Raw genomic sequence first — 13,942 nt, forward strand, 5'->3', positions numbered from 1 at the left:
CAAATTTCATCAAAATCGGACCACAGGTGTAGTCTCTAGCTCTGTACACATCCAGACACACAGACACACACACACACACAGACATCACTTCAAAAACCACTTTTTTGGGTCCAGGGGGACCCAAAACGAATATATCCACTCAAAACTCAAACTCGAAAATTTTGACGAAAACAATACTTTCTCCATATACTATGGTATAGGGGGAGAAAGTAAAAAAGTAATATAGTGTAGTCATTTTAAATCAAAATATCCCCATTACCTAAAAAAACTCTTATAAGTGTAAAACATGGTACGTATATTGAAATTTCCTTCCAGAATAACATACCAAAAGTCCTCGAAAAAAAAACTTGTGCTATGGCCACCATCTTGGAAAATGACGTCCAAAAACCAGTTTTTCCCCGATTACTCAAAAACTATTCATCCTATAAAAAAACATTAAATGTACAAAATGTTCGCCAAAGAACGAGCTACAACTTTTGTATTTAAAATATTTCGATATAATTAACCGTTTAGCCATAAAATGCAATATTTAGAAAATAAATTAGAAAATTTGTAAAAAACATAAATTGCGATTAAAAAAGTTTTAAATAAACTAATATTAAATTTATTTTATTATTTGTATTTAAAAATTGGAATTTTATGAACAGTTTCATACCGTTAACAACACTTTTCCTTTACATTTATGTTTGCTGTGACATTTTAAATTGTATACTGCTGGTGCTTTCGTTGATAGACTACCATAATAATCCCATACTGAGGTCATTATGGTACAAGGATGGGATTTGGTATGTATATTTATTTACCTAGTGGAATAACATAACAAAAGCACTCGCAAAACACCTATGCATTGGCAATTATCTTAGTAAATGAATATTGAAATGTACAAAAGGATTAAGACATTAGGGTGTTTTTAAAAGAATGCCGGGATTTCAAACGGTCGTTGCTCGGGGACTATTCAAGATAATTAAATGATTTGAACGTCAAATTGAAGGGAAAAGAATAAGGTTTTTTCTCATTATTTGATACAATTCCGAATGATTTAATTCATCAATCTTATATTGGCATATAACTGACAAAGTCTGTACGCTTTAAGGCGATCGGCGGGTTTATCTAATGCCTTAACTCAATATTTTTTGGCACAACGACTCCATCTTTTATAGATAACATCATAAAGTTCAACTGAAGACTTCGTCGGGCAATCGATTTTTTCGAGCATCTGATGCAGAATTGTCGGATTTCTTCGACTATGTCATCGCTTGTTTTTAGCCAGGTGAATTTCTTTTCAAAACACTTCGGTGCCACGAAACTCATTAAACCAACTTTAAGTTTCTTTATCATCAAGTAGATTTAAATTTAGTTTAATTTAGCAATATATATAAACTATGCGAACCACAGATTGCAATCTGTGTCTTCTGTTGTGCCGTAAACCGTCGTACTGGAGACTGGCGTCAAGCGCATGAGTCACAATAAAGGCCTACCACCGCGCACCTGTTTTGCGCATGCTAAGTCCAAAGTTTCCTCCCTTGCTGCAAGGGAAATAAAACTTAGTTATCTTAGCTTCAATTTGACGTATAAAACGTGTAGTTACCTTAAAAAGTACACAAACAATTATCATTTAAAATCCCAGCATTCTTTTAAAAACACCTTTTAAATCAGTGGAAATAGGTTAATTTTTGAGCGAAGCGAGCGAAGCTCTTATACGTTGACTTTTATGCATTTCGTAATACGCAAACTCCTCCTAGACGGCTGAATCAATCGTTTTCAAATTTTGGGAGGTGATAAATACCATATCGGTGAGTGCCAACATCTATATGGCGTTAAAAATAACTCTCAGGAATCCGCCCCACTGGGTCTCAAAGTTTCAATTTTATCCTTATGGAAGCAGTATTTGACACATAAACAAAGACATATGATCAGCTGTTGACTTTTGAATGCAGTAGATAAAGAAATAGCTGATGGCATTATTCCACAGATATTAGAACAGAAACGGTATAAATCATAAATATAATCAAATGACGCCACTATATATAGCTTGAGGTCCGTGGCGTAGGAAGCGTTAAAGGAAGTACTAAAGGTGAACAGTCTGGAGTGTGGAAACTGTTTATGACGATTAGATTTAGGTATTTGTATTCCAAAAATTATAAGGGAAGGGAGGAAAACGGGTCTGCGACGTAGGAAGGGGTGAAGGAAGTACTAAAGGTGAGCAGTCTGGAGTGTGCAAACTGTTTATGACGATTAGATTTAGGTATCTGCATTCCAAAAATTATAAGGGAAGGGAGGAAAACGGGTCCGCGACGTAGGAAGTGATGAAGGAAGTAATCAAGGCGAGCTGTCCGGAGTGTGGGAACTGCTTATGACCATTATATTAAGGTATTTGCAATCCTATGATACTATGGGAAGGGAGGGAAACAGGTCCGTCACGTAGGAAGTGGTGAAGGAAGTAGTAAAGGCGAGCAGTCCGGAGTGTGGGAACTGTTTATGACGATTAGATTAAGATATCTGCAATCATAAAATGCTACGGGAAGGGAGGATGAGCAGTCCGGAGTGTGGGAACTGTTTATGACGATTAGATTAAGGTATCAGCAATCATAAAATGCTATGGAAAGGGAGGGAAACAGGTCCGTGGCGTAGGAAGTGGCGAAGGAAGTAGTAAAGGCGAGCAGTCCGGAGTGTGGGAACTGTTTATGGCGATTAAATTAAGGTATCTGCAATCATAAAATACTATGGGAAGGGAGGAAAACGGGTCCGCGAAGTAGGGAGTGATGAAGGAAGTAGTCAAGGCGAGCTGTCCGGAGTGTGGGAACTGTTTATGACAATTAGATTAAGGTATCTGAAATCATAAAATGCAATGGGAAGGGAGGTAAACAGGTCCGTGACGTAGGAAGTGGTGAAGGAATCAGTAAGGTAAGTAGTGTGGAGTGTGGGAACTGGAAACCGTTTGTATCAGTTAGATTAATGTATCTGCAATGCTGAAATGCTATGAGAATGGATGGAAGCATCCCCACGACATAGAAAATGGTGAAAGAAGTAGTAAAGGCTAGCAGTGCGGAGTGTAGGGAATGTTTGTGGCAATTAGATTAACGTATCTAAAATACTAAATTGCTATGGAAAGTGATGAAAACAGGTCCACAATGTAGGAAAAGGCTTAGAATGTAGTAAAGTATGAGCATAGTGTGAAAACCGTTTGTGGCAGTTAGATTGATGTATCTTTAATACAAAAATGCTATGAGAAGGGAAGGAAACAAGTCTATGACGTAGGAAATGGTGAAGGAAGGCTTGCAGTGCAGTAAGGCTTGCAGTGCAGAGTGTGGGAACCACAGACAATATAATACATTGTCTGTGGTGGGAACTGTCTTTGGCAATTACATTAATATATCTGCAATCCTAAAATGCTATGGGAAGAGAGGGAAATAGGTCCACGACGTAGGGGGTGGTGAAGGAAGTAGTAAAGGTGAACGTGTTGAGTGTGGGAATGGATTAATGTATCTGCAATGCTAAAATGCTATGGGAAGAGGCTGTAGACTGTAGGTTAAAATAACTTCGAAGCACAAATCGATACATATTTCGATACATGCAATTGTTTATAATAGAAATTTACAACTGAGTTGACAACAGCTGATTATTACTCCATAGAGGATAAAAACTTTTTTTACTTCCTAAAGAGTAGACTCGCAACGCATGTATTAAAAACGACTGGTATTACTGAAACCATGACAAAAACAACAGTATGACCAAAACAATATAATATAAACCCTTGATGACTACGCTCAATTTTGTGGATGCATCTGCGAACGCCACCTAGTTTATGTAGCCTAATAAAAAACAAACCCCTTTATACAATTAATAATTTTTTTATTCAAACAATTATCATTGTATCCTGTTACGTAATTGTCCCAATCTTATTCATCATCAGACTGAAGTTCTACTGCTTGCCAAGAGTTTCCCCATTATTATTATTATGCTAGTTTATTATGGTAGTCTGGCAACGACATTTATAATTTCCCAGAAAAAATAAATTGAAAGGAGAAGTTATGTTACTGGTATGAAAACTGGTTCAGAACATTCTAATTTTTAAATTAAAATAATAAAATAATTTATTTAAAACTTTTTTAATTGCAATTACGGTAATGTTTTTTTTACGAATTTTCAAATGTATTTTCTGAATATTGCATTTTATGGCTAAACGGTTAGGTAATTATATTGAACTATTCTAAATACAAAAGTTGTAGCACTTTATGTGGCGAACATTTTTTACATTTAATGTTTTTTTATAGGATGATAGGTTTTGAGTAATAGGGGAAAAACTGGTTTTTGGACGCCATTTTCCAAGATAGCGGCCGTAGCACAAGTTTTTTTTTCAAGGACTTTTAGTATGTTATTTCGGAAGTAAAACTCAATATACGTACCAAGTTTTACACTTATAAGAGTTTTTTTAGGTCATTTCTCTAATATGACTAGACTAATATAGTGCTGCCTGCTGTTGTAAAACCTTATGACGTTTTTAATGCTGTTGAATATCATAGAACCAACTTCAGCTGAAATAGTATATTTCTCACTAGGTCCTAAAGTGACTCATTTTTACCAGAGTTTTACGATCGAGGCAAAACCGATGAGGCCGGAAATTGGCGAGGGTTAAAAAGTCACTTTTTGCCTGTGTGGTAAACCAAAGTTTTTCTCATATTGCATCATTAACTAACAAAAACAAAGCTAGAAAACAAAATATTTTTTATGTAAAGATACCCTCTCAAAACGATTTCCAGCTTGTTTTCAATTCTGCTAATGCAAATACGCAGCTGTTTAGTAAATGATTCAATTATTTTGTCGATTATGATTATTATTATACCATCGAAATGTCGAGCAATCGACAACAATAGGCTAAATCCTTACCTTATAAATCAATGTCAATCGATAAATAATTTTGGTCGATACGATTGCCACAGTCAAAATTTACAATTGTTTGCAACAGCTTATTTTTATTCCCTAGAGACTAAAAGTCATTTTTACTCCAGGGAGAAAAAATGCTCCTTTAGATCCACAACACTGCAACGTATGCATTAAAAACGGCTGTTATTGCTGCAGTATGACGAAAAAAATTTTAATTCCATTTAAATGTGAATACGACATAAGGTTAACATGTGAAACTCCAGAGCCACTAGGGCAGAGCGTGAGAGGATTTTTGAGATAAGATTATGCCTATATGTTAATCGGGAATGTGAGCTATCATCATGCCAAATTTCAGCCCAATCCGACCAGTATTTTTCGCGTTCACTTTTGTCACAAACATACATCCATACATCCATACATCCATCCATACATCCATACATCCAAACTTTCTCATTTATAATATTAGTAGGATAATACAGAATTGGCTGGCAAATAAGTCATCCAAACGTTAATAATGCGTACCGGCTTAGTGTTTATCCCCGATTAACATATAAAGTCTATTTAAACTCAGGAGTAGGCGGAACCAGTCGACCGTACTAATACCCTCACCCCTTGAGTCTATTGTGCGAGTTCGGGTAGGGGCACGCGTCGTCGGCCTTTGTCGGTGAGTCATTGCTGCTGGTCCCAGTGTCAATATGCAAACTTTTTTAATTGAAAGAAAAACTTAAAACAAAGTATATCACGTGCTGTGTTTTGATCGCCTGATTATTTTGATACCAAATATGAAGGAAATCGGTTAATTTTGGGGAAGGCAAAGTGAATTAAAGTGAGAAAGTGATGGATCTGATGACGAGTTGGCCGTCCCTTTGTAAATAAAAGTGTAACTACATCTGTAAGTAGATTTTTTAAATTGTTTTAAATAATGTATATTTGGGTTTTCCGTGTATTATTTTGTTATGCCTTTGCAACGTATATTTTGTGAGTTAGTTATATAATTGATATGGCTCATTTTTAATTATTGAACATATAATTAGAAGTATTTATTAAATTTTTAACGTTTTTAGAAAATTTAAAATTGATAATTGATAAATTATAATACACAGTGCACCAACCCCGTTAAATTTTCCAATTTTAGGCCCAAATAATCAGTCTTTAAAATTTTTGAAAAGAATACTTTGATGTCTATTTCTTTTTTTTTGTAATAATAATATAATATAATATTAAGATGTATTTAATTTTAATAGAGTTTGTTGTCAATATCAAGTTAATGAACCAGTGTAAATAAATGCACACTGATAACAGTATAAATTTTATGTCTATATTTTAATAATGAATTTAATGAACAAAAAACTGCCTGTCCACTGTACTGTATGGTGATATTTATTGTGTAAAGTAGTAAATAAGATTTTGTTATAAAACTCATCAATCATTTAATCAAAGTCATTCGATAAAAAATTTATTTTATGACCATTAAACATTATTTGAAAACCATGTATACGATTTAATTATTTACTTTGCCTTCCCCAAAATTAACCGATTTCCTTCATATTTGGTATCAAAATAATCAGGCGATCAAAACACAGCACGTTATATACTTTGTTTTAAGTTTTTCTTTCAATTAAAAAAGTTTGCATATTGACACTGGGACCAGCAGCAATGACTCACCGACAAAGGCCGACGACGCGTGCCCCTACCCGAACTCGCACAATAGACTCAAGGGGTGAGGGTATTAGTACGGTCGACTTGTTCCGCCTACTCCTGAGTTTAAATAGACTTTATATGTTAATCGGGGATGAGAGCTATCATCATGCCAAATTTCAGCCCAATCCGACCAGTAGTGAATGTGTGATTGAAATTCAAACAAACAAATAGGTGGGAAGATGTACTCTATGGTACTTAAATGGTAGGGACTGGCGAAGTCTAAGATGTTATTTAATTAATGCATGCAAATATAGATATAAACTTGTGTCAGAATTTAATTTTGCATAAAAATACATTGTTTGCCATCCTGGGAATATGGAAAATAGGGAGAAAATAAAAATATTTTGTAATATTATAATTAACATGAAAGCTGCAAGCTGCCAGCCCAGCTGACAGTCCTTTGGGCTAATGCTAATATAGTGCAGTTAAACAAAACAAAATGGTATTGATGTATATAAACGCTAGAATAAGTGTGATTCAAGGTTGTATGTAGATATTTTATTTGTATATATGGAAGAATTATTTATGGAAAAAATGTTATTCTTTTGTAATGCATTGTTTGAATAAAAATAAAGAACTGGTTTTCATTGAACATCATAGAACCAACATATTTAACTGAAACAGCTGTTAAGATTCATTAATTCCTCTTAAATATGAATACTCTTAAGGTTAATACTAGAGGACCCATGCTGCTCCGCAGCGTTAAAATAAATATAATATCTGATGAATATTCAAATTTATGATTTTTATTGAGTAATACAGTATCTTGAGCTTAATTGATTCAAACAATAAACAGCTAAAATTAAAGCCTATAATTTACTGATTATTTTGAGTCTAAAACATATAAAAAAACATGAACAATACTGGAGCTATTGATTTGTAATCATAGAAAACTCTTATGAAAAAATGTTTATGTTGGTTGTTCGCCTTGCGTCTGCTTAAAACTCCTATTTGAATAACTAATAGATTAAAAGAAAGCCAGTATTTCACTGAAGGTTCTTAGACCGAAATATGTAGGATTATCCTACTAATATTATAAATGAGAAAGTTTGGATGTATGGATGTATGGATGTATGGATGTATGTTTGTGACAAGTGAACGCGAAAAATACTGGTCGAATTGGGCTGAAATTTGGCATGATGATAGCTCACATTCCCGATTAACATATAGGCATATTCTTATTTCAAAAATCCTTTCGGGCTCCGCCCCAGTGGCTCTGGAGTTTCCCATGTTAACCTTATGAGAAATGGAATTATTGAATCTTAACAGCTGTTTCAATTAAACAAGTTGGTTCTGTTCTATGATGTTCAATAGCATTAAAGTTACAAGGATTACCAACAGGGTGCAGCACTATTATTTCTTTTACATTTATGACAACAGCTAATTTGCAACCAAAAGGTGAGTGAGCGTAGCGAACGAACTTCAACCTGGAGGCGAGTTAGCGTAGCGAACGAGCTAACCTGAAGGCAAGTGAGCGCAGCGAACGAGCTCCAACCCAAAGGTGAGTGAGCGTAGCGAACGAGCTCCAACTTAAAGGTGAGTGAGCGTAGCGAACAAACTTCAACCAGGACGTGATTGAGCCATGCGAACGAGATAATCTTGAAAATTAAGAAGTTAAACGGGGCAAAGCCCGCGGGTTACAGCTAGTATAATTATAACTGGTGAAATACATCTTAAATTGAAGTAATCTTAAATTCAAAAATGAATCAATCCATGCCGATGCTTGATGTGAAATCTTTACGTGCATACCTACAATTTGAGACCTCAATCAAGAAAATCGGTTGGATGGAATAGCTAAACGAACTCGGCACAGAGAAACCAAATTTAACTCCCATAAGAAATACATAGAGAGCAAATTTCGTTTACGTATAAACCGAGTGAGACTATAGGTAGATGATTAAATGCCGATCCTTGATCGCAAATCTGTGCGTGCATACCTCCAATTTGAGACCTCAATCATGAAAATCGGTCGGGTTGAAGAGCTAAACGAACTCGGCAAAGAGAAACCAAATTTAACTCCCATAAGAAATACATGGAGAGCAAATTTCGTTTACGTATATGCCGAGTGGGATTAAAGATACATTTGCCTATGCTTGATGGCAATCTGTCCGTGCATACCTTCAATTCGAGACCTCAATCATGAAAATCGGTCGGGTAGAAGAGCCAAACGAACTCGGCAAAGAAAACCCAAATTTAACTCCCATAAGAAATATATGTGGAGCAAATTTTGTTTACGTATATGCCGAGTGGGATTATAGATACATTTATGCCGATGCTTGATGGCAAATCTGTACGTGCATACCTTAAATTCGAGACCCCAATCATGAAAATCGGTTGGGTAGAAGAGCCATAAACGAACTCGGTAAAGAAAACACAAATTTAACTCCCATAAGAAATACATGGGGAGCAAATTTCGTTTACATATACGTCGAGTGGGGTTATTGATACATTTATGCCTATGTTTGATGGCAAATCTGTGCGTGCATACCATCAATTTGAGACCTCAATCATGAAAATCGGTCGGGTAGAAGAGCCAAACGAACTTGGAAAAGAAAAACCAAATTTTTTAAATATACAGGGTGAATAAAAAGTCAAGACCCCCCCCTTTAATATTTTTCCCATTAAATATACAGAGATATCCTTTTGGTGGTCGTGCAATCTTAGCAGGAAGTTTCATTTTATGATTTTGAAATTTGTGAGTGTCCCCCCAAAAGGGGGGATTTGGGGGGTAACTCAAATATTTTAAATGTTAACCCCCTTCAAGTGACACCTCATTTTGAAGTGTTTACAAAAACTTAAAGAATGGTGAAAACTAGAGGTCACTATCTCTTTTCTATCCAAAATGGTAGCCCGTCAAATGTTGTAGAAAATCAATGGTAAAATTGGTTCGTAATAGTAATATTGGCTACCATTTTGGTTAGAAAAGAGATAGCGACCTCTAGTTTTCACCATTCCTTAAGTTTTTGTAAGCACTTCAAAACAAAGTATCAAAAAATGGGGGTTTGCGTTTAAAATTTTTGAGTGTCCCCCCAAAAGGGGGGATTTGGGGGGCAACTAATTTTTTTTCAATGTAACCCCCCATCAAGTGACACCTCATTTTGAAGAGGTTGCAAAAACTTAAACAATGGTGAAAACCAGAGTTCGCTATCTCTTCTCTATCCAAAATGATAGCCAATATTACCATTACGAACCAATTTTACCATTGATTTTCTACAACATTTGACGGGCTACCATTTTGGATAGAGAAGAGATAGCGTGATAGCGACCTCTAGTTTTCACCATTCTTTAAGTTTTTGTAAACACCTTAAAATGAGGTGTCACTTGAAGGGGGTTTACATTTAAAATATTTGAGTTACCCCCCAAATCCCCCCTTTTGGGGGGACACTCAAAAATTTCAAAATCATAAAATGAAACTTCCTGCTAATCTTGCACGACCACCAAAAGGATATCTCTGTATATTTACTTGGAAAAATATTAGAGGGGGGGGTCTTGACTTTTTATTCACCCTGTATAAGATGGGATACTCCAGAGCCACTGGGGCAGAGCCCGAAAGTCCGATCAGAAAAAAAACTACTTTGTTTTGCTATTAATGCCTAAAGAATCAGTGTACCAAATTTCAGCCTCCTGGGTAAATGGTAAGTAGGGGAATTAGTAATGAGTGAGTCAGCGAGGGCTTTGCCTATTTTAGGTATAGATATTGGAGGTTCTTCCATATGAGTTATTAAATCTACAATAAAACAATATTTATTTTGAAGTCCTCTTAAAAGTTTTTTATCAAAAGTTGTTTTTGCAGGTTATGGTCACTCCACTCCAGTCACCATTGGAGGCAAGGCCTTCTGCATGGTCTACGCCATGGTAGGCATTCCACTAGGACTGGTCATGTTCCAGAGTATTGGAGAACGTCTCAACAAGTTTGCCTCCGTAGTGATCCGACGCGCCAAGGTACTATACCACTATAATAGAACATATCAGATTTGTTTAATAACATTAAACACACCTTGTAAATAAGTTTTAATGAGTCTGTCGTTTTTCCAGCGATTAAAAATAGTCAAAAATACAGTATTCTAGGAAGATTCAAATTGCCAGGTCTGTCTGGCTTTCAACTTTTTTTAGGTGAAAGAGTATTAAGTATGTTAAGTATGTTGATTAAGTATGTTTCATCAATGTCAGCTTCAGTAGAGGCCTTATTACCTAACCTAATTTGGTCCTAGCAAGGTCAGGTAGCACAGAATATTGTACAAAATTACTTCTTCCCGCTATGAAAGCTGGTGGCTAGAGTTAAGTACTTCAAGAGTTTCTACTACCTATTGTTTTCTTACACTCATGTCTCTTCACAGATGTACCTAAGACACTCTCAAACAGAAGCCACAGAGATCAACCTGATGATGGCTACAGACATGTTGTCATCTGTCATCATCACCACAGGGGCTGTTGTTTTCTCCCGCTATGGATGGAAGGACTTACTTGACAGTTTCTACTATTGAATCTTACTCAATATCTCTTTACAGATGTAACTAAGATGTTCTCAAACAAAATCCACAGAGATCAACCTGATGATGGCTACAGGCATGTCGTCAACTGTCATCATCACCACAGGGGCTGTTGTTTTCTCCCGCTATGGATGGAAGGACTTACTCGACAGTTTCTACTATTGAATCTTACTCAATATCTCTTCACAGATGTTCTCAAACAAAATCCACAGAGATCAACCTGATGATGGCTACAGGCATGTCGTCAACTGTCATCATCACCACAGAGGCTGCTGTCTTCTTTGCTATAACGACTGGAGTTACTTGACAGTTTATACTACTATTGTTTCTCACTCGCATGTCTTCACAGATGTAGCAATTAAAGAAGCTCTCAAACAGAAGCCACAGATATCAACCTTATGATGCCTACAGGCATGTTGTCATTTGTCATCATCACCACAGGGGCTGTTGTCTTCTCTAGCTATTATGGCTGGAGTTGGAGTTACTTGACAGTTTCTACTATTGTTTCTTACTCAATATCTCTTCACAGATGTAACTAAGGTGTTCTCAAACAGAAGCCACAGAGATCAACCTTATGTTGCCTACAGGCCACACCATCTGTCATCATCAACACAGGGATTGCTGTCATCTCGCGCTATGACGGCTGGAGTTGCTAGACAGTTTCTACTATTTTTTCTTACACTCATGTCTCTTCACAGATGTACCTAAGATGCTCTCAAACAGAAGCCACAGAGATCAACCTGATGATGGCTACAGGCATGTTATCATCTGTCATCATCACCACGGGGGCTGCTGTTTTCTCCCGCTACGAAGGGTGGAGTTACTTTGACAGCTTTTACTATTGTTTTGTTACACTAACCACTATTGGATTTGGAGACTACGTAGCTCTCCAGGTAGTTATTGCCAAATACACATGTTATATCAAATTCTCATATGATACAATAAATTGCAATTAGTATAGTTCACCACTAGGGCCTAAAGTGACTCTTTTCAACCCGAGCTCAAATCGAGGCAAAGCCTAGGTAAGAAAATGACTGTGGGTTGAAAAGTAATTTTTTCCGATGCGATTAACTATATTTTTTGTCATATTGCACCATTATTTGATCCAACTATGTCACAAAAGTAAAATAGTTTCCAGTTAAACCTTTCAACCAGATAACCTTTCAAAACTACTTCTAGCTTGTTTTTAATTTAATTAGCTAAAACATTTCTGTTGCATAGATGGATCACCAAATAATAAGCAGTAGTAATTTTGCATATTCTCCTTTGCTCTTTTTTTAATAAATGTTTTTGTTGCCACTTTACTTTATTTAGTTTGTTTTAACCATGCTTTTACCTGAATTAGCTCTTTAAAGTTTCTGCACTCATGTTATTAGCATTACCAGTGCTGTATTTTAAATTTACCTAGTTTAATTCAGGACAACGGACATAAGTTGTAATAATTTGAACGGATAGTGTTTTTGGACTCTGGGAACATCAAAATGAATAAGAAATCCGACCCAGGTCTAGGTCTTACCATGAGAACTACGATAATAGTTTATTCCCTATATATATGGAATTTGCTAAAAGGGAATAATAGTATTAATTTTTATGTGAGGAAAATTCCAAGATTGACAACACTTTTTAAACCAATCTATATATTAATAGGCAAGCATGTTTCTTTAAAACCTTTTTTCTCAGCTTGTGTACATCTCAGGGAAAGTCTACCGATACTGTTAGTAAGATATTTTCCTGTAGATGTGCAGAATCCCTTTATAAATTCAAATGGCTCAAAAACAAGCTCAAAAAATGAATTTGAAATTAAACAGAAATTAACATGGGCCTTATGGGTTGCCATGCTGGTGAATAAATAACAACAAAATATAAACAGAAAATCAAAACAAAGGAAGAAATAACAATCACATGTTTTATTTACAGCGTGGGGTGAAAATAGAGAAGCCTGTACATTACATAGTTTTGTCTGAGTTTTGGACCACTGGACGGCCTCTAGTGTAATATAAGAGGCCATAAAAGAGGCCGCCAACATCTTCTTGTAAAAAAAAAAGATTGTCATTTCATATCACACTAACTCAAGATTAATCCACTACACTGTCAAAACACCTACAATATTGTATGGTTGCCATTTAAAAATAAAGTATTGAAGTAACTATGATTTTACTAAAAATATTTACTGAACCAAGCAATTATAGGTAACACATATTTCAGTGTCATGATTAGAAATGAACTATATCAAAGAACTAAAACTTGACAAATGAATTATGATATTTTTTCAGAATGACCAAGCCCTGATTAACAAGCCAGGATACGTGGCACTGAGCTTGGTGTTCATCTTGTTTGGATTGGCTATTGTAGCTGCAAGCATCAACTTGTTAGTGTTGCGCTTCATGACAATGTGAGATTTCCAAATTCTGTTTACACATATTAGTTTTAAAATTGTACTCAAACAGAAATAATGTTAAATACATATCTTAAAATGTTGATGTAATAAATAACACACATAGCATGTGTAATCTTGATAACACTAAATAATATTTTAGATTAATATTCATTTAATAAAGTATGGAATACCATACACCATTCATTTTGGGTAAATTAACATTAATTAAAAATTTTATTTAGTGTTATTTATTATATCAACATTTTTAGGATCTGTATTTAATATTTTATTTTTAAATAATTTCAATAAAAATAATAATAGCTTCAACAATAATTAATAATAACTAGTCTGTTGCTCGAATTCGAGCAATTGCTAAGTATTACAGGCGTTATTTTAAAACGAACTTCAACCAAGTCAGCAAATATTTGTAGCAAACTGTTTTATTAACAAACTTATTGACTGTTTACAATTAACCTATGCTCTTCTTCTC

General features: G+C 35.3%; 1 protein-coding gene across 1 annotated transcript in view; it reads left to right on the forward strand.

Annotated features, from left to right (window-relative positions):
* Positions 1 to 13,942, forward strand: part of LOC128985677 (two pore potassium channel protein sup-9) — a 33,155-nt gene that overhangs the window by 17,279 nt on the left and 1,934 nt on the right. Inside the window, exons 4-6 of the mRNA XM_054405448.1 lie at positions 10,379 to 10,527; positions 11,774 to 11,968; positions 13,349 to 13,467. Coding sequence (XP_054261423.1) covers positions 10,379 to 10,527; positions 11,774 to 11,968; positions 13,349 to 13,467 — 463 coding nt within the window. The remainder of the gene's footprint in view (positions 1 to 10,378; positions 10,528 to 11,773; positions 11,969 to 13,348; positions 13,468 to 13,942) is intronic.

The sequence above is a fragment of the Macrosteles quadrilineatus genome, unplaced genomic scaffold (assembly GCF_028750875.1).
Source record: "Macrosteles quadrilineatus isolate MER2022 unplaced genomic scaffold, UCM_ALF_1.0 Scaffold_2__2_contigs__length_208266976, whole genome shotgun sequence".
Lineage (NCBI taxonomy): Eukaryota > Metazoa > Arthropoda > Insecta > Hemiptera > Cicadellidae > Macrosteles > Macrosteles quadrilineatus.